Raw genomic sequence first — 20,208 nt, forward strand, 5'->3', positions numbered from 1 at the left:
CACACCCTTTCTATTTTATATTTTGTATTGTTTTCAGGTGTATAGCATGTGTGACCAGTGAATGGGGCTGTCAGTGGAACGCCCAGGACCACAGCTGCAGTGACAGCGATGATGCTGTAACAGGCGCTTACATCGTCAAACCACAACAGGTAGGCTGTGGTGTGTGTGTCTATCTATCTCTATTTCTCATGTCTGTCCCTTTTTCTTCTCTATGTGTTCGTCTATACAATATACTTTAATAGTATCATTATATATCAGTTTTAAAGGTAAGATAAAACTTAAATGATCCCTGTGGGGAAATTGGCGCATTGCAGCAGCAAAGCAGGATACAGCATAGGAGAAATAGAATATACGTGACAATAGAGCAAATGGTGTGTATTAAATATAACACTGACAATTCCAACATGTCAAGAACATATTAAAGGAATAGTTCACCCAAAAATGAAATGAAATGTCATTATTTACTCACTCAGTCAAAGTTTGTATGTCCACATAACACACAGCGAGTTGGCTGGTGCAGCTCCGTGTCAGCCTTCTCCAAAACAACTGAAGTGACCGGGGATTGGTTCTTTAGAGTTCCAAGAAGGACAAAAAGTGACCATAAAATGACTCCAAACAGCTCGAGCAGCATACTCCAAGTGTTCTGAAGCCAAACGATTGCAAAAGACTGATATTTACTTCAGTATTCAGCGCAAGTCTTCACTAAAACTGTTAAATCTCTACTTTCTATGCATTGATTATTGATGGGATTATAATGATAATATCACTGTTTATATAATTCTCTACAGTATCTTTGTAATATCAAATACAAGTAATAGTTTCTAAGTATGAAACTATGTAAGCGATTGTGTTTTCAAACAGCAGTGCACACATTTATTAACATGGCAAGCTGTACAGTGTAGCAGATTGCAGCAATATATTTTTCTCTATTTAAGTACATTCATTTCTCTTGCCATCTGGCAGCCAGGTAGCACAATTGTTCAACTCTCCAAGTACATAGGATCATTTTTCTCTCTGGGAGAGGGCAGAGATATCTGCTATCAAAATCTGGAATCTATTAAAAGGAATTTCTCTTATTTTGTTGGATTTGCGGTATCCAAACAAGAAATGCATTTCTGTCTCTGTGTTATTTAAAGGGGCATTAAGTTTCTATGACTTCTATTGGCGAACAGTAGGAATTTTTAGCCTTTGTAGCTGAAATATGTTGCGATGCCAGTCGCTCTTTGTAGCACCGTCCTCCATCACTGAGCAGTTGAAAATGCGTACGGGCCAGAAGCTCAGTTTTGAAAGCCAGAAATTTCAGCACCTGGCCAAGTAATCACTGAGTAATTGGTATTAATCAACGATCCTATCAACCCCCTGCTGATTTATTATGGTCATTTTGTGCTAGTGGGCAGTAATAATCTTACTCATTGCCCCTTTAAATCATAGTGTTTACATTGCCTTTAATTTTCTAGTACCCCTTTCAATTTAAAAACTGTGACTTGACCGTCTCAATTGTGTTATTGATTATTGAACTCTATATTTCTGCTTCTGCTTGTCCCTCTGTCTATCCTCCAGTCTGCCAGTTGCCCCCAGTTTGAGTCTCCAGAGCCTCTGTTGATCCCTGTGGGCTACAGGACCCCCATCAGCTTCCAGGGAAAGAACCTGGACATCTACATGGTGAGATCACTCATATCTATCTATAGGCCCATCTCCAAACTGTCTGTCCTGGTTAAGGTTCTGGAATCCCTTGTGAGTGAACAACTGAAAGAGTTCTTATCCACTAACAACAGTTTATCTGATTTTCAATCAGGTTTTAGGAAAAAACACAGCACAGTGACAGCGGGTTTAAAAGTAGTAAATGATTTTATTGAATCTTTAGACAACAAGCAACATTGTGCAGCCCTTTTCATTGATTTATCTAAGGCTTTTGATACTGTGGATCATGCAATACTGATGCAAAGACTTATCAGTGTAGGACTGTCAGAACAAACTGTCTGTTGGTTTAAAAATTATCTATCAGGCAGATCTCAGTGCGTGCAGGCAGAAGCTATCACTTCTAGCTCCCTTGGTGTATCCAAGGACGTGCCACAGGGATCGGTCCTGGGACCACTACTATTCATTATATATATCAACAGTCTCGTTCAAAATGTTTCCAACGCAAATTTCCACTTTTATGCCGATGATACTGTGATATACTGCTCTGCGTCTACACCAAACCAGGCTCTCTGTCAGCTACAACTTGCTTTTAATACTGTACAACGTACCCTGTGTGACTTAAAACTTGTTTTGAATGCCGACAAATCAAAACTCATGATGTTTTCGAATGCAAAATCCAAGCCACTGAACCTCCCATCTATCACCACTTTTCAGGGCTCTGAGATTGAGTCTGTATCTCAATACAAGTATCTAGGAATTGTAATTGATGATTCTCTCTCATTTAAGCCTCACATTCAGCAACTGGTGAAAAAACTGAAGTTGAAATTGGGTTTCTATTTTAGAAACAAGTCTTGCTTTTCCTTCGAGGCCAAAAGGAGACTTGTTGCTGCCACCTTTATGTCTGTGCTGGACTACGGTAATGTTATATACATGCATGCATCTTCGCAATGCCTACACACGCTGGATACTGTCTACCATGGAGCACTGAGATTTATTACAAATTTTAAAGCCCTTACTCACCATTGCTCTTTGTATGCTCGGGTTGGATGGTCTGCCTTGTCCACCCGCAGACTTAACCATTGGCACATCCTTATTTATAAGGCTATTCTTGGTCTGCTTCCATCTTACCTACGGATCTACATCCTTCAAAAAAGTATGGGAAGTTATCGTCTTCGCTCCCAGGACTTATTCCTACTAACTGTCCCTAAAGTCCGTACTGAACTGGGAAAAAGGGCGTTTAGGTATGCTGCTCCCTCTGCTTGGAATCAGTTGCAAAATTACCTGAATCTTTGGGAGCTGGTCTCACTGGATGCATTTAAAGTGTTTCTAAATGACTTGGAAGCAAACACATCTGGCTGTAGATGTTTTGAATGTTGATGAAATGTGTTCTTTGTTTTCATTCTAAATTGTTATATGTTTGTTTTATGTCTGCAACCGTGTAACTGTGCTGCTGCCTGTCTTGGCCAGGACACTCTTGAAAAAGAGATTTTTAATCTCAATGAGACTCCACTCCTGGTTAAATAAAGGTTAAATAAATAAAATAAATATCTGTAGTTCAGCTGATGGAGGAACAGCTCAGCATCATGGTTTATGGTCGGTATTTCTTGGGTATAAACTACTTCCCTCCATCCTTCTCACTCCAGGGCCGGAGGTTTACCATCGGGACTGAGCTTATGAAGCACTCAGAAGACGAGGTCACCCAGGGCCAGGGGTCAAAATTCAACTTCAGAGGATACGAGGTCAGTATACACACTTCCAAGTATTCAATTTTTCTTCCAGAATTGCTTTCTTGTCAGCCTCTGAAACAGCATTTATAATCATAATTATGAAATCAGTACATCTAATCCTAATAATAAATATGTAATTTATTTATTTATGGTATTTCTCTAATTGTATTTATCCTACAACAATGGGTGGCAAGTGCTGTATCTCCTTTTTATTTACTATTACAGAAGTGCCTGTCTTATGGCGCCCCCTTATGGTTTACTAAGTAACACCATTATTTTCCCTTAGTCATTGAACCACTGGGATAAAGTGTGTGTGTGTGTGTGTGTGTGTGTGTGTTTCTGTGTGTGTGTCTGTGACTTTTTGCTCTCCCCTTTCGTCTTCACTCCTCTGCTTTCCCTTGTTTCTGCCTCCCTCTCCATTGATCTGGCATCATGCTGAGTCTAACACTGCCGATGTGCTGCTGAAGTATGTGTGTGTGTGTGTGTGTGTGTGTGTGTTACTACTGAGTCTCTCTCTTTATCATTCTCTTCTCATTATCTCTTGTCTTTCTGTTCCTCTCCATAATCTATATTTCCCTCTCTCGCTCTCTCTCTCTCCACCCCTCTCCCAACACACACACACACACACACATCCCTAAGAAAACCTTCCTTGATTTATGGCTACAGGAGTGTGTGTGTGTGTGTGCTGACCTTCACAGTTAGATAAATGCAAGGTAATTTTGTGTTGAGCTCCAAATTGGAAGGTGGTGAGTAGATTTTTTTTTTTTCTCCGCTGTAATGCAGACCTGATGTGAAATAAACAGTGTGTGTGTGTGTGTGTGTGTGTGTGTGTGTGTGTGTGTGTGTGTGTGTGTGTGTGTGTGTGTGTGTGTGTGTGTGTGTGTGTGCGTGCAGTTTGCTTATGACAAGCAGCAGGAGGTGAACGTATCTTTCCATATCAAAGACAGAGACACCGAGAGGAAGATTGACAGCACCCTGACAGGTTGGTGTCTCACACACGCCCACCCACAGACACACACACACACACACACACACATCAAGATGGAAGTGTGGAAGTGAAGTAATCACAGTGTATGAGTTTGATTCCTCTCTCTTATTTCCAATTCAATTTCGACTGCATTATGGTAATCAGCCCTAACCTCTCTCCCTCCTCTGTCTTCTTTACCTTCATCTCCCTCCTTTCCTCCATCCTTTTCCCTACTTCTCCTTCTCTTCTCCCCCCCCCCCTCCCTCCAGTGGTGCTTTATAACTGCTCTATGGGAAGGGAAGACTGCAGCCTGTGTAAGCATGCCGACGCCAAGTACCAGTGTGTTTGGTGTGCTGCCACACACACCTGTGTGTACCGGGGGCTTTGCCCATCACCGGAGCCAGCACAGTGCCCCAACCCCAAGATTACCGATGTAAGTCATACTAACCATGTCAAACCCCCCCCCCCCCCCCCCCCCCCGTGCTTGTTTATTGTGTGAGACAGGATTTTATACATGTTCATGTGCTGCTGTGTCTAAGAGCCTATAGGATTTTCATTAGGTCCTTGTTGAACTGCTATGTCTTAAATGCCTGTGGTAGCAACCTTTATAGACCTGCTGATAGTTTTCACTGCAGTTGCATTGGAAGACTGATTATTCCATTTCACATTTCTCTACACTTGAAATTGCTTGTAGCTAGTAGCTAGTAGAAGATTCATTTCAAGTTCCCTGGTTTCCTGATGAGGTTTCACATATTTTTTGTTGGGCTTCTTTGTTGTAAGTGGGCTTAATCCTTTGGTGAGGATGTAACATTAGCATAGCAGGCATTGCTAAGCGTGTGTAGCAGTAATGTTAGTTGTTAACTGATTTGGTTTGGTTTTGCATTGCTGCTCACAGCTGGCAAGCATCTAACAAGCATAAGCTGGTTTTCACTTCTTTCACTTCAAGAGAGACCTGAGAACAGCCATAAAAATAACAAAGAAAATACTCAGTACAATTCAGTCAATCAGCAACATTATAAAAAGCACTGCAAACATCATAGAAAATAGATATCATGGCTTTAAAATAAGAAACAAGACAAGAAATTGTAACTTCAAAGTGCTTCACAGTCTGTTCCATTTATAAGGTGCACAGCACCAGAAACCAGCCTTGCCAAGTTCAGAATTCAAAACTAACAAGTGCTGTGATCTGGTTGTATAATCACTGGGTTTTAAAGACAGCAGAGATGTGAAGTGCAGGGGGAGTTTCATAAGTAGAGCCTGATAGATGAATACAATGCAGTGCTTTTTTTCCCCTTCTTGTTGTGAGGAGGACCAGACAACTTTTTGATATAAGTCACAATGGTAAGTCTGAAATGTGTCTTTTGTAATAAAAGGCACGGCACTGTGCTAAACTGCATTCAATGGTTTCAAAGGAACGACTGAAGAGGAGCCGTCGCTCAGCAGACTGCACCTTTTGAAATGTACTTTTGATCATTGACATATTACAAAAAAATATAAAGGAAAGCATTGATAGTGCACAAGTGCAGAGGGAAGACCAACCAAGAACAGCTTATGTGCCTACCAATAAATCAGATTGTGCAAAATGACAAAAAGCAGGCAAATAAACAGTATTACCTGTAATACTGTCGTACAGCTACAGCTCAATGAAGATTACAGTGCAAAAGACTGGCATAGTGGTGTCATCTTGTATATCAGAAGACATGCAGCTTAATGCTTCAGTAATCCATAAATAAGTGCAAAAACCTTAGGGGAAAACTGTTGGTGGAAAATCTCATTTTGCGTATAACCCTTGGGCCAATAAGTGTAATTTTGAAACTGCATTATTCGCTTTACATAGTGGCCATATTTGATTGACGTCATTCTCAGGGTGGGAAAGTACTGAGAAGACGGGGAAGCAGATGGAAAAAGAGACAAACTCAACCGTTCTTTGGACAAAAAGTTTAAAATATATATATAGATCAAAATTATCCTTCACTTTTGTGGAGACACGAGCAGAGCAGCAACTGGACTGAAGGAACATCCAGGATGCTGCTGTATAACGTTAGCTAATGTTAGCAGTCAGCTACTTCATGTTGTTAACATCATATTTATCTTCAAAACATATAGGTGGAATTCTTGTTACTTGTCAGGATTAACAGCCTTTATCTTTAGTGTTAGTAATAGGTGAACATTATGCTTCATATCCTTAGTGGCACTTCTGTTACAGTCAAATTGTTTATGCTAGCTGTGCCTGCTAGCTCACACTTAGGTTAGCATTAGGTGACTTTAGCTGCAAAACAGATAGGTACTGTTAAAACTAGTTGTTGGCTACAACTTGCATAGTTAGTCCTGGTTGGTTTGGAGATAAATATAACGTTAACAACATGAAATAGCTTTACTGCTAACATTAGCTCCCATTTTGGATCAACAACATTCCAGTTGCTGTGGTTTTTGATTAAAACCTAAAAGCTCTGCTCAGTCAAGTGACTTCCCCAGGTTTCATCAAAATTCGATCAGTGGTGTGATTTCGCTGCACGACGGACTGAGAAATCCATAGTCCACAATGAACACACACATTAGACCACAAGCCTGCGCATGCACACACACACACGTTCAACTACATTCTGTTATTTGCTTGTTTGTGTACCAACAGCTATGCTAGTCACAGGATGCAGGCACCCATGACTACACATTCACACAAAATGCATGCCAGTATTACACACACACACACACACACACACACGCATACATACACACATAGATGGTTCAATCAAAGGAAGGCAATAAAATAGAGTAATGAATGAACTCATGGAAAGTTTTAAACATGGTAATATCATAATAAACAAAGCAGTTGTTTGGATTTTGCCTCTGTCACTTTTTTTTCTCTCTCCCTCTCTCTCTGTGCCACTTGGGAAATCTCCCGTCACACACACACACACACACACACACACACACACACACACACACACGACACAGACACATGGAACCGAGCTGCTAAAGCTATTTAAACTACTGAGAAATATGTCTGTGTACACACTATGAAATGATTATACACACACATTTATATACATGCTCTTACAGGTAGACGCACACTGACACACAAATACACACTGTGAATAAACTCACCTTTGACTGCTGTATAAAACTGCATCAAAGTATGACTTTCTTGTGTTTGTGTGTGTGTGTGTGTGTGTGAAGGGACTTGGGTCTCAGTGGTACACCCAGGATAAATAAAGGATGAATAAATCCCTTCCATCTCTTTTCCTCACTCCAGCTCCACCAGTTCGTCTTCAGAAACTATTCTCCATCCTATTCCAACATCATTTCTAACAATCCGTCCCATTCTCTCTCCAGTATCATTTTAACAATTCATCTTATTCTCTAGACTAACTTTTTTTTTATTTTTTTTCAAAATCCAACCAGCTCTCTCAAACAAGACAATTTCTGAATCGATCCCAATCTCTCCCCGTATCATTTTGGAATCCATTCTGCTTTCCCATGCTGCATTCACACTTCATCCTCTTCTACCCAGCACCATTTTCAGAGTGCATCCTATTTTCTCCGCAACATCAATCATTTGTTCCAGCTGTAGAGTTAGGTCAACAGTTATTGCTGTTGAGCTTGCTGTTGGTGAGCTTTTAAATGACGAAAAAGACAAAAAACAGCATTAAATACATAAATCAACCTCCATTTATGACATATAGGAAAGACAGTAGATACTAGCTTCCAAATAAAACAAAACAACAAGCAAAATAAACAGTTTTCTTCAAGTATTCTTCAAATGTCATGGCAGGATGCAACCACTTGCTGGATTTTTGGTTTGTGATTGACATTTCAATATTTGTTTTTGCTGTAAAACATGAAACTAAATGTATCATCGCTGCGTGTTAAATGTGAAAAAGCTGATCAGAATCAACCAGAGTTAATAGAAAACTGTCATGGCGTCTTGACGGCCTCAAATGTCCGAACGCGCAGAGACTTCCAAGTTTCCGCTTTGAAGTGTCAAGTCCTTCCAACGCTTATTCCCACATGACACGAACACGGCAATCGCCTGTAATGTGCAAATTCACCATTCCACTTTAGAAATCGTTAAATTACATCAAATGGACTGTATTTTCTTCAATTTTCTCCTACCCCAGATCATCCCGCGCTTCGGCCCGCTGAACGGTCGGATCTCGGTGACCATCAAAGGCTCCAACCTGGGAATAAAGAAGGAGGACGTGAAGAAGATCACGGTGGCCGGAGTGGACTGCGATCACCAGGAGGACAGATACTCCGTCTCTACAAGGTAATCTGAGGGAATAACACCAGGAATTGTCCATACTCTGGTTAAAGTCTTATTCAGGTTAATCTGTTTACATGAACCTTTGATCCTCTGTTTCCATGAATAAACCAGTCAACAGAAAATTCCCTCTCCCTATTTGACTGAGCAACAGTAGCTTATTTCTAATACAGTGAAAAAGTGAACATCTGTCAGTAGTGTTTTAGCTCCTAACATTGCTGGTAGTGATTATGATAACTCTCTCTCTCTCTCTCTCTCCCCCCCACAGTGTGGTGTGTGAGATCGGCCCGGCGAGGCGCGCCCCGCCATCTGACGTCCCATTTGAATTGAACTATGGAGCAGTGGAAGTGGAAGTGGAGGGAGGGAGAAAAGGGAGATCTGAAGTCATCTTTACCTATAGGGTAGGTGTACGCACACACACACACACTCACTCACACACACACACACACACACACACACACACACACATTATACAGTAGATGCTTGCAAATTCACATACTTGTGCATTCATGTATGCACACATATGCGCACTATACATATTTATAAGCACATCATATCCTAAGGCTCCTAACCTTTCTTCGGGCAGAGAAATTTTGTCTTCCCCCAGCTTTGACAAATTTGGTCAGTCATGAAAACTGTTGGTTTTAACAGATACTATACTATATTCGTACTTTAAGAAAAGCAGTTTTACTTTTTTTTTTTTACTTTTACACACACACACACACACACATGCGCCAGGGTATCCTTACCCTGGCGCATGTATGTGCATGGGTCCTTAAAAAGTCTGAAAAAGTCTTAAAAAGTAAGTTAAAATGCCTTAAATACCATTATTTAGAGGTCTTTTTTTGCATGAAATGACAGGTTTCTTTGTCCACTCCATTAATCCAGAACAAGGTTAGTAGTACACTGCATCCTATCTGCTCTACTACTTTATGTCCCTTAACATTTAATTTCCTGGTGTCCCATTTATAGTTTCTTAACTTTCATTATCTATGTTCAATCAGAAATAGGCTGCTTTTACCAGCTTTGTTTCTTTATTTCGGTACTTAATTTGGTCTTAAATTCAATTCCAGGCAGCATTAAAAAGCTCTTAAAAATGTGGCTTTCTGAAACTTGTAGTCACCCTGTGCACACTTCATCAAAGTTAGTATGGAAATACAGTAAGCAAAGTCTCTCTGTCTGCATTCTGTGTCACAACTGCTTCCAACCCAGGAGATCAAATCCTCAAGACAGTAAGAGATTTAGAACAAACTAAGTAAAAACACAGCTACACATGCACAGCGCCTTCCCCCAACGCGGTGGAGGGAAATCAACTCCCTGAAGAAGAATCTGCGGAGGCAACGAGTAAAAATATCCCTCACATACAAATCCGCCACTGCAAAAACTTGTACTCAACTTTCAGCAGTTCTCATGTACCGCAAATAGAGAAAGAAAACAAATACAACCGAAATAACTGACATGTGTTTCAGCGGCTGCTTATCTGCTCTGCGCGGCTTCTCTAACTAGGCCCCGTTGTTTTATTTTCATCACGTTGTACGCTTTCATATTTACCCTTGTTTCTTTATTGAGCTGCTAGAGACAACCGCTAGACGCTTATGATCAAAACGACTGATTTCCTTCAGCAGCGGCGTGTTTCTGTTTGTATTTTCTCCAACTTGGCCAAGAGCTTAAACTTTGAAGTAGTATTTTCCCTTAGTGAGTGACTTGATTTGTTTGTCTTACTGCCAAAATAGACAAATATAAAACCATTTTTCCAAAAGCACTACCAAGCAAACGGTCATATGCTGGCTCTGAAGCAGCTGATTATATAACTACTGTTGGATAATGTAATAACTTGTCGAAATATAATAAAGTGTTGCTCTAAATTAGTTATTGTACTTGCATGTTTTATACTCAACTTAATTTTTTTTATTTTTTTCTATTTTTTATAACTTTCCCTCACTACTTCTGTTTTTTGGCAAGTGTCTTTTTACTGCCTATTTTTTAAAGAAGTTATTAATAAGCAGTAATAATAAGTTATTAGTTTATTATTTTAAAATCATCACTTGCTAAAGGCCCTTTTTCCTTTGTCGAGATCATCCAAATAGATCAACTTTTAATCTGTTGTAGCTCTTAGTGAATTTCTGCGGTGCTAATTATTCTGTTTTGTTATGTCAAATTGTAATATAAGTAATATAAGTAATATATTTCAGTATTGCAACCTTCGGTGCCGGCCTGTTTTGTCTGTGTATAACTTCCAAACATTTTTAATACGTTTTAGTACGTTATAATACGAGTTCATCCCTGTTATATTTATTCTTGTTTTGCAGGTCTCACTGCCAAAATAACAAGAACAAATCTCAAATGCGAAAGTGCATCTCTGCAACTGCATCACTGCTGTATCACTCTTTCTATCTTTCCCTAACAGAATAAGTTGTTGCACTCAGAATGTGTCATTTGGAGTTAATATTTACACCTTTTTTGCCTTGCTGCCAAAATAGACAAATATCAGCCAAATATTAAACCAAGCACAAACAAATACATTTCAGCAGCCTTCACATACTGTGCTTGTCTGCCTCGCCCAAATTCTCCAGACAGATTGACTTGTTAGATTCTGAAGCAGCTGTATTCTCCACTGTAGCTCAAGAATTAATATTTGCTCTTGTTTTATTTGTCTTGCTGTCAGCACAGACCAGTACAAAACCTTAAACAAACAGGAACCAACCGGCTGGTGTATTTCAGCATCCACCGCATACTGCGCTTGACTCCATTGTCAATATTCTTCAAGCAGAGTGACTTGATAAACTCTGAAACCGTCGAACCCCCCGGTGAAGTTCTGCGGTGATACATAATCTTTTTTTTTTTTTGTTTTACCTTGCTGCCAAAATAACACGGGGTTGAGTTATCCAGCTTTGGAAATTGAAAATATGTTTTGGTTTTGATGTGATCAAAGCTTTGGTATCTGCAGGACGGCAGCAGGAACACAACAAACACTACTTGGTTAAAGTGTAATGTTTACTTTACATTTTGTCTTTCTCTTTACTTTTCTCTGTCTCTTTCTATCAGGGTTTGACCAATATGGGTTTTTGAAGGTCGATATTGACTATAGACAACCAGTGTAGTATTGATTAATTCTGCATTAAATCAGAGGTGGGGACTCGAGTCACATGACTTGGACTTGAGTCACAGTTTTAATTGCTTGAGACTTGACTTGATGCATGAAGAGAAGACTTGAGACGAGACTTGACTTGGGTTCTGGTGACTTGGGACTTGACCTTGACTTGTACTTTGATGACTTGAAAAGGTTTCTAAAGTCTTTGTTCCGCCAGACGACTGAATTTAAATTCTGTTTTCTGAATTTGTATGGAATGATTGAATTTATTGAAGTTGAAACTGATTATAGAAATCAAACTCATGATGCTCTTACCAAGTTTTTATCCTATTAAAACCATATTGCATTGAAAAGTCCTAGATATTTAGTTTTCTTTAAGATATTAAATTGATACTGGACTCTTGATTTGTTCTGACTTGACTTGCTGTTCTACATTTAGACTTGAGACTTGACAGTAATGACATTGACTTGACTTGGTGTTCTACATTTAGACTTGAGACTTGAAATTAATGACATGGACTTGACTTGGACTTAACTTGGGACTTGAACAAAGTTGACTTGGTCACACCTCTGCATTAAATATGTAATCAAAGTGTATCATATCCAACGTGTCAACAACACTGACTGGACCAGGTCTGATTTTTAATAAAAGGCCTGATATAATGGTCTAACTCTAGTTTGTACCTCACTTTCTCTTTGCTTCTCTCTCTCTCTCTCTCTCTCTCTCTCTCTCTCTCTCTCTCTCTGTCTCTCTCTCTGCCCCTCTCTCCCTTTCTTAGTTTGGTTGTTTGATGAGTGTAATTGTTCAGTAGACACAGTGAAGTGTGTTGACTGTAGGGCCGGGATGGAGTGATGGAGTAAAAGAGGAGAGAGAAAGAGGACGTAAAGAGGTTAATAGTGTCTGTGTAGACATTAGTCTGTCCTGGCAGTGCTTTATCTCTCTCTCTGAGGAAGCTCCAGTTGTTTTTCACCAAGCTATTCAGAAGGGTTCATGTTGTAAGGACCGCTGGAATATTTGTCTTTAATTAGCTCTCTTCAGGGGTGAAAAAACCCCTCAAGATTTCCTGCTGATATCTTGAACTAATTAAGTACCAAGTTGTCCTCCCAGACTTTTTAAAAGGGAGTGCCACCCATTTTAAGAATTCACATATATTATTTCTGTGCCCCAGGACAGTTCAGTCAATGTCTGTGAACCACTTGCACCACTCTTTCAAGCTAGAAATCATCGAGAGAATCCTTGAATTAGTGACGGCACCGGGATGTAAAATCAGAGGCCACTCCATAGACAGTGAATGGTGCAGTGACTTTGTGGAGTCCTCACGGGTCTGGTAGAGTGGCAGTGACTTGGGTATAGAGGCGGTATAGTAGGCAGTGACTTGGTACAGTGTAGGCAGTGACTTGGTACAGTGTAGGTAGTGATTTGGTACAGAGTACACAGAGACTTGGTACAATGTAGGCAGTGACTTAGTACAATGTAGGCAGTGATTTGGTACAATGTAGGCAGTGACTTGGTACGGAGTAGACAGACTTGGTACAGAGTAGACAGAGTACAGTGTAGGCAGTGACTTGGTACAGTATAGGCAGTGACTTGGTACAGTCTAGGCAGTGACTTGGTACAATGTAGGCAGTGACTTGGTACAGAGTAGACAGAGTACAATGTAGGCAGTGACTTGGTACGGAGTAGACAGACTTGGTACAGAGTAGACAGAGTACAGTGTAGGCAGTGACTTGGTACAGTCTAGGCAGTGACTTGGTACAATGTAGACAGTGACTTGGTACAGAGTAGACAGAGTACAGTGTAGACAGTGACTTGGTACAGTCTAGGCAGTAACTTGGTACAGAGTAGACAGTGACCTGGTACAATGTAGGCAGTGACTTGGTACAGAGTAGACAGAGTACAGTGTAGACAGTGACTTGGTACAGTGTAGACAGTGACTTGGTACAATGTAGGCAGTGACTTGGTACAGTGTAGACAGTGACTTGGTACAATGTAGGCAGTGACTTGGTACAATGTAGGCAGTGACTTGGTACAGTGTAGACAGTGACTTGGTACAATGTAGGCAGTGACTTGGTACAGTGTAGACAGTGACTTGGTACAGTGTAGACAGTGACTTGGTACAATGTAGGCAGTGACTTGGTACAGTGTAGACAGTGACTTGGTACAATGTAGACAGTGACTTGGTACAATGTAGGTAGTGACTTGGTACAGTGTAGACAGTGACATGGTACAGTCTAGGCAGTGACTTGGTACAGTGTAGACAGTGACAAGTGTGCAGTGTAGACAGAGACTTAGTACAGTGTAGACAGAGACTTGGTACAGTGTAGACCAGGCATCACTAACTGGCGGACTCCGGGCCGGATCCGGACCCAGTGCCGGTTCTGTCCAGACCGCGACCCATTTCTGATCAATTAATGAGAATAAGATTGACGGAGCGTTTTTTTCCACGGGCGCATTTATAGACCTTAGGCGCAGCTATTTCAGCTCATACGGTAATCGCTCAGTGGAGCTAGGAGGTCACAGACCAATCATATGCGTCTACTTCACTGAACTCAGCCAATCAAAGCGATTGTTTATAGTGCATCGCTAGGGAAACACACAGAGAGCGAGAGAGAGAGACGAAAGCTACACAGACAGAGATGACAGCATGTCTTGCTCCAAAATAAGAAAAGTAAGATATTGTTATTCCTCTCACTAGAAAGGTAGAGATGTGAAGAAGAAAATATGGAAAAAGAAAGAGAACAAGTACAGATCCTGTCCAGGCCCACGGCGCTGTGTTGAATAGCAGCAGCTGCGGCCACACTGATCGTCGGAAAACGGACAGAATTGACAGATTGACAGCAGGAATACAGCAGCAGCTTAACTCATAACGGTGCTACTTCATAGAAACAAGTTAAATTCATTTGAACACATTGTTTAATTACTCACATTGGGTTGAAAATAGGAAAGAATGTCTAGTTTCTGTATTTACTTTTTCAGAACCGGCTGCGCTGTGGGAAAAAGGGACTTGAAAGTTCTGTTTGCACTATTTCAAAAAGAGGCACTTTTTAGTTATTTTATGCTGAAGACTGTCTTGTTTTCTTTTACTTTAATTTAGAAAATAAGCGTGATACTTTTAATTATGTTTAAGCTACTGATTTGTTTTCCACACGTTCAATGTGTGTGCATGGGAAAAGTTCTTGAAATTGATCAATAAATGTTGTTGAAATGATATTGAAATGTACACTGTTTATTTTATTTGATAGAAAGTCATACAACAACTATAGGCCTCCGAATCATAGCACAAGTTAGACATTATGATACTTTTTAGTGACTGGACCTCCTTGAATTTTAGTTGAATACCCCTGGTGTAGACAGTGAGTTGGTACAGTCTAGGCAGTGACTTGGTACAGTGTTTAAGTACATGCTTAAGTACGAATAGCTGATTTGTTGTCTTCCCTGTCCAGGACCCCAAACCAACAGCAGTGCACCCAGTGAAGGGTCCGGCGGACGGAGGAACCATCATCACCATCACCGGAAAAGATTTGGATACGGCGACTAAGGATGATGTTGCCGTTACTGTGGGGGGTGTTCCCTGTCAAGTGTAAGCAACACCTGTTATTGGTTGTTTGGTTGTTAAAGAGTCACACATATTGTTGATTAATCAGTAATTAAGTTGGTTGATAAATCACGTTGTTAAAGTGTGTTTCAATTGTGCCTGAGGTGAGGCCAAGGACAGTTCTCCAGTCTGGTTGGACATTAAAGTTCTATTTTATTCCATTCTGTTTATCCATGCAAAATGTACATGACTCCTTTAAATGTACATTAAAGCATCAAAAATCTTATACATGTACAGAACATTTTCAGAATTGGAGCCATTTGGAGTACCGGGGAAATGGCCATTTTATTAACAGTAACAATCAAGCATAAGGGAAAATGGCAATGTTCTCAGTATTCATAAAATTGCAATATCATTGCACACAGTATAATTGATTTCACCATTAAATTATGATGTGAACAGTTTATGATGTTCTCTCATCAATATTGTATTACTTGGCTATCAAAATATAGGTGTAGACATTTTTTCAATACTATCATTGTCAGTTCAGCTGATATGCAGGAAAAGCTATTTGCTGGTAATGGCCGATGGGTTTTTACGATGCTGCAGTTCTGAAAATGTAAAAACTGTACATGCATACCAGTTGTGGGGCTTTTATGCAAATATGAACTATTTGGCCTATTTCTGGCCTATTTCACAAAGGTAGCAGCTTTTCTGCATAGATTCCAACAAGTCTAGAACTTAGCAGATTTGCAGAAGTAAACAACTTATGGGCTGACAAGGGACCAGTGGTCTACAACAAACCAGTCCAAATTAAATCCTGGGGCCAGTTGCATAAAGATAGACCTAGCCTTAGACTTAAATGTGACCATAAGTCAAACTTGCTATAGAGGGTTAGGCTTATATTTGCCTGTTCCTGCTACTTCTTGATTGTTGTAGATCTCTAATGGGTTGTTTCTGTCTCTAAAGACTCTCTCTCTTCTTCAGGCTCTTTCCAAAAACCAGAGATTTGCCATCTTGTATGAAACAGCTTCAGTATTTAAACTTCCCACTGTGACAGTTAGGCCGACTCGTTGCCATAACAACAAAGTTCTTAACTCAAGATTAGCCGGGGGGGAGATGGCTAACTTTCCTACCTCAAAATAAGTCTGTTGTAATATTTAAGTAACAGACTTCAGACTTGACTAACAGTCTTAATTAGTCTAGTCCACCTGAGAATCTAAGACCAGTCTAAGGCTTAGACTAGTCTTAAACTAGCTTTATGCAACTGGCCCCTGGTCCCAAGACTGATCTCACAGGCGCCAAACGTCTGCATTATTGTCAATACCTTACCTTTATATATCCGGGGGGGGGGGGGGGGGTTTGCACATCCATACAGTTCCGCACATTCACAACAGAGAGCAGCCCAGTACAACCACAGTCTTCTACTGTTGGCCACTTAGTGGTTCCATTGGAGCAATTAGTGGTTAAAGGGATGGTTTTGTTTTTGGGGAATTTTTCCTACTTAACCAGAATCAGAGAAACTCTTGGATGTCTTTTTTATGTGTCTGCAGTGCAGTTTGAAGGTATGGGAATGGTTGGCTTAGCTCAGTTGCTGGAAGTCTAGGGGATCAAGTAGCAGCTCCTCGTCTGACTGGCAGGAAAAACGGCTAAATCCCCCCAAACCAAACCATCCCTTTAAGTGCCTTGCTGAAGAACACCTGCCCACCCAGGTGTTTTTTTAGTTGGTCCCGGGATCTATACCTGCCTTCCAGTCACAAACCTGCCTCTCTGACCTTCTCTAAACTCGACTACGTAAACCTGAATGATTCACAGAGTTTGTGGTTCACATGAAACGTGACATGTTTACTTGCTTGTCTTTATTGACGGTTGCACATTAAAAATGTACGTTCCCTGTCTACGTTCTCCCTCTCCACCTGCAGCCAGGCGTTCGGCGGTCAGATCACCTGTATGACGGGCAAGCACCCTGCGCAGAAGTTCCCCACTGAGCCGCTAACGGTAACCGTCAAATATGGCACGAACACCTCCAAGGACATCACTGCATCATACCAGTACTATGAGAACCCCAAGATCACAGAGTTTAACCCCAAGACCAGCTTCCGATGGTGCGTATACTGCAGTTCATCAACTCAGCCTCAACCTTTACAATACTGAAGCGATAACAGTGTGTGTAGTTCTTAATATGTGTGCATTTGTGTGTGTGTGTGTGTGTGTGTGTGTGTGTGTGTGTGTGTGTGTGTGTGCAGTGGTGGTCGGAGGATCGTGGTGATGGGGAACGGTTTCGATCTGATCCAGAAAGCCGCCATGATAGTGCTGACCTCCACTGACGAGTTTTCACAGGACAACACTTCTATAGAGGTAAGAGTGTGTGTGTGTGTGTGCGCTTGTTTTGCTTGTCTCTGGGATTTAAAATTATCCAACCAAACTGCTGCTGCTATTATCCTCAGTGTGTGTGTGTGTGTGTGTGTGTGTGTGTGTGTGTGTAAACAGCAGTTCCAGAGAGCGTGCAGCGCCAGCAGATTGATGGAGTTTGCTGGTTCTCTGTTTAAATTGGTACATCTCTCTCTCTCTCTGTCTGTCTCTCTCTCTTCCTCTCTCATTCTCTACCCCCCGTTGACTTGTCCCTCTCTTTTTCCATCTAGTCGTTTCTCTTTTGTCGCCGTTCTTTCTCTTCCTCCCGTCTTTATTGCTCTTACAAATCTATTTTTTCGCTCTCCCTTTTCAGCTCCGTTTTTCTTCCCTCCTTCAATGTATCTCTTTCTTTCTCTTCGTTTCCTGTACCGTTTTGTTTTCTTCCTTCCACACTCTTTTCGGGCTATAATCAGTGATGCAGCGGTAAATAAAAAGAAGGGTAAACTATGACCTCCAGTCAGTGAACATCAAAGAGGAAAACAACCACCAATATGAAGAACAATAAGTTATATTTTCAGAAAAGCATGAAATGTTGTTTTTTTTAATTATCATATAACTTACATCAGTTTGATGCTTACCATGTGAAGGTACTGCTCCTTACCATATGTATGCTATTAATTTACCTCATAAATAACACATTCAAAACACATTCTGATACAATTTTATGATGTATAGTTATGGCATTATATTAAATGTAATAATTTTCTGGTGTTTCTTATCAATCCAAGCTTATCTTTTGGTTAAAATCTCTCCCTCCATCCATCGGTCTTGGTGTCTCTCCCTCCCTCCTTCCCTCTCTCTCTCTCTGTTTCTTGCCTCTTTTCTCTCCCTCTCCTCACTTCCTCCCTACTGTGTTCCTCTCTCTTTGTTGCCGGTTTCAGACAGGAGCTTTTGATGAAGCGATGATAAAATAACTTCACCTGCTCTCCCCTGCAGTGAATCATTCCTGTGAGAGCCCGTCACTCAAAACTAGTCAGCAGTGAAATTGAATCTCTCTCTCTCTCTCTCTCTCTCTCTCTCTCTCTCTCTCTCTCTCTCTCCTCTCCATTCCTCTCAAGTTTTGACTATGAACGAACAGTATGCCAATCGAGCTTTAGACCGATATATGGGGCCGATATTGGCTTTTATTAAAAATCAGATATGGTTCAGTCAGTATGGTCCACCTCTGATATGATGGATATGATGCAGTTTGATTGATTACATATTTATTGTGGAATTGATCAATACTACACTGGTTGTCTATGGGAAGACCTTAACCTGAACTGATCCCAGTGGGACAATTTGATCAGATTCCACACAAAGATGCATGAATATGTATCTATGATCTCAATGCTGTTTTGAGAGGCTTTTCCACACTGACGAGAATAAAATTCAAGGGCAAACACTGAATGCTTGGCTATTTTGTTTATTGGCATGAAAATGGCCAAATTTAAAGATATTGAATTAGTATCAGCCTTAAGAAAAACTGTGTAAATATAGGAGTGATGGACATTACATCCAACAGAAAGTTCACATTGTGGCTTATTTGGTTTGTGTTGACATTGGATCAGTTGAACCCCGGCCAGTTGGACCCCTCCCAGGTTTTATGGAGTCTCTGTCTGTCTCTCTCTCTCCTCCCCAGTTCCGCCAGGAGGTTCTGAGTAAGAACGACACCATCCTCCAGTTCCTCTCCCCGGCGGTGAACTGCTGCTCCGACAGCCAGTCGTTCAGGACGATCGTCCAGCTGGACAACATGAAGGAGGAGCTGAAGGGCTTCGACTATCACCCCGACCCCACCTTCAACGAGCTGGCCAAGAACGTCATCACCGAGACCAGCATCATCATCGTGACGGTAATTTACACTCGATGTCACTTAAGATAAGATGAAACTGAAATGATGAAAAAAAGCAAAGAAAAATAGAAGAGAAATAAGATTAGAGCAATTCCACCATGTGAAGAACATATTGAATGTACAGTGAATATATGAATGAAAAGTATGAAACCTACAAGAAATCTGAATGAATATATGAAAGAAGTACATACGATTTCAAAATATAGCTACAAATGAATTATAAGCAGTGTGAAATAGGTGAAAAATCATACTATATGCATATGGGAATATGAGGAAACCAGCTTATATACAGCTTAATTAACACCGCCATACATATGTACAGAAAGTGTCTAGGTGTAAAAACTGTTCACCTCATCAACTATAATCCATTTACAGGTGTAGATAACATAGCTTAGTCAATACTTAAATTTTTACATCACATTTTGAATGCATATAGTTCTCATATTGATAGTACATCGTCTTACCGCTGACAGTATCAATATTGGGTATTCATAACATGAATGCAGTGCTGATTTCCATCTTTCTTTCTTTCTCTCTCTCCCTCCCTATCCCTTCTTCTCCTTTCCCCTCTGCTGTTCTCTCACTCTATTGATTTCTCTCTCTCTCTCTCTTCAGGGTCGTGGTTTCACCAAGGCGATGACAGCCAGAGAGGCCCAGGCATTTGTTGGAGATGCCTCCTGTCATGTTAACATACTACAGGTACACACGCATGCACGCACACACGCACGCACACACTCTCTTA

At 40.7% G+C, this 20,208-nt stretch overlaps 1 protein-coding gene across 2 annotated transcripts in view; it reads left to right on the forward strand.

Moving 5' to 3' along the window:
- LOC139924895 (plexin-B2-like) overlaps positions 1-20,208 on the forward strand; it is a 47,189-nt gene that overhangs the window by 9,946 nt on the left and 17,035 nt on the right. Inside the window, exons 11-22 of one of the 2 annotated variants that reach the window (XM_078282001.1) lie at positions 38-149; positions 1,561-1,662; positions 3,285-3,380; positions 4,263-4,350; positions 4,605-4,768; positions 8,454-8,602; positions 8,865-8,997; positions 15,132-15,268; positions 17,146-17,328; positions 17,470-17,593; positions 19,266-19,466; positions 20,082-20,165. In XM_078282001.1, coding sequence (XP_078138127.1) covers positions 38-149; positions 1,561-1,662; positions 3,285-3,380; positions 4,263-4,350; positions 4,605-4,768; positions 8,454-8,602; positions 8,865-8,997; positions 15,132-15,268; positions 17,146-17,328; positions 17,470-17,593; positions 19,266-19,466; positions 20,082-20,165 — 1,573 coding nt within the window. Of the gene's footprint in view, positions 1-37; positions 150-1,560; positions 1,663-3,284; positions 3,381-4,262; positions 4,351-4,604; positions 4,769-8,453; positions 8,603-8,864; positions 8,998-15,131; positions 15,269-17,145; positions 17,329-17,469; positions 17,594-19,256; positions 19,467-20,081; positions 20,166-20,208 lie in introns of both variants that reach the window. The other variant, XM_078282002.1, reaches the window with a different exon arrangement.

The sequence above is a fragment of the Centroberyx gerrardi genome, chromosome 24 (assembly GCF_048128805.1).
Source record: "Centroberyx gerrardi isolate f3 chromosome 24, fCenGer3.hap1.cur.20231027, whole genome shotgun sequence".
NCBI lineage: Eukaryota > Metazoa > Chordata > Actinopteri > Beryciformes > Berycidae > Centroberyx > Centroberyx gerrardi.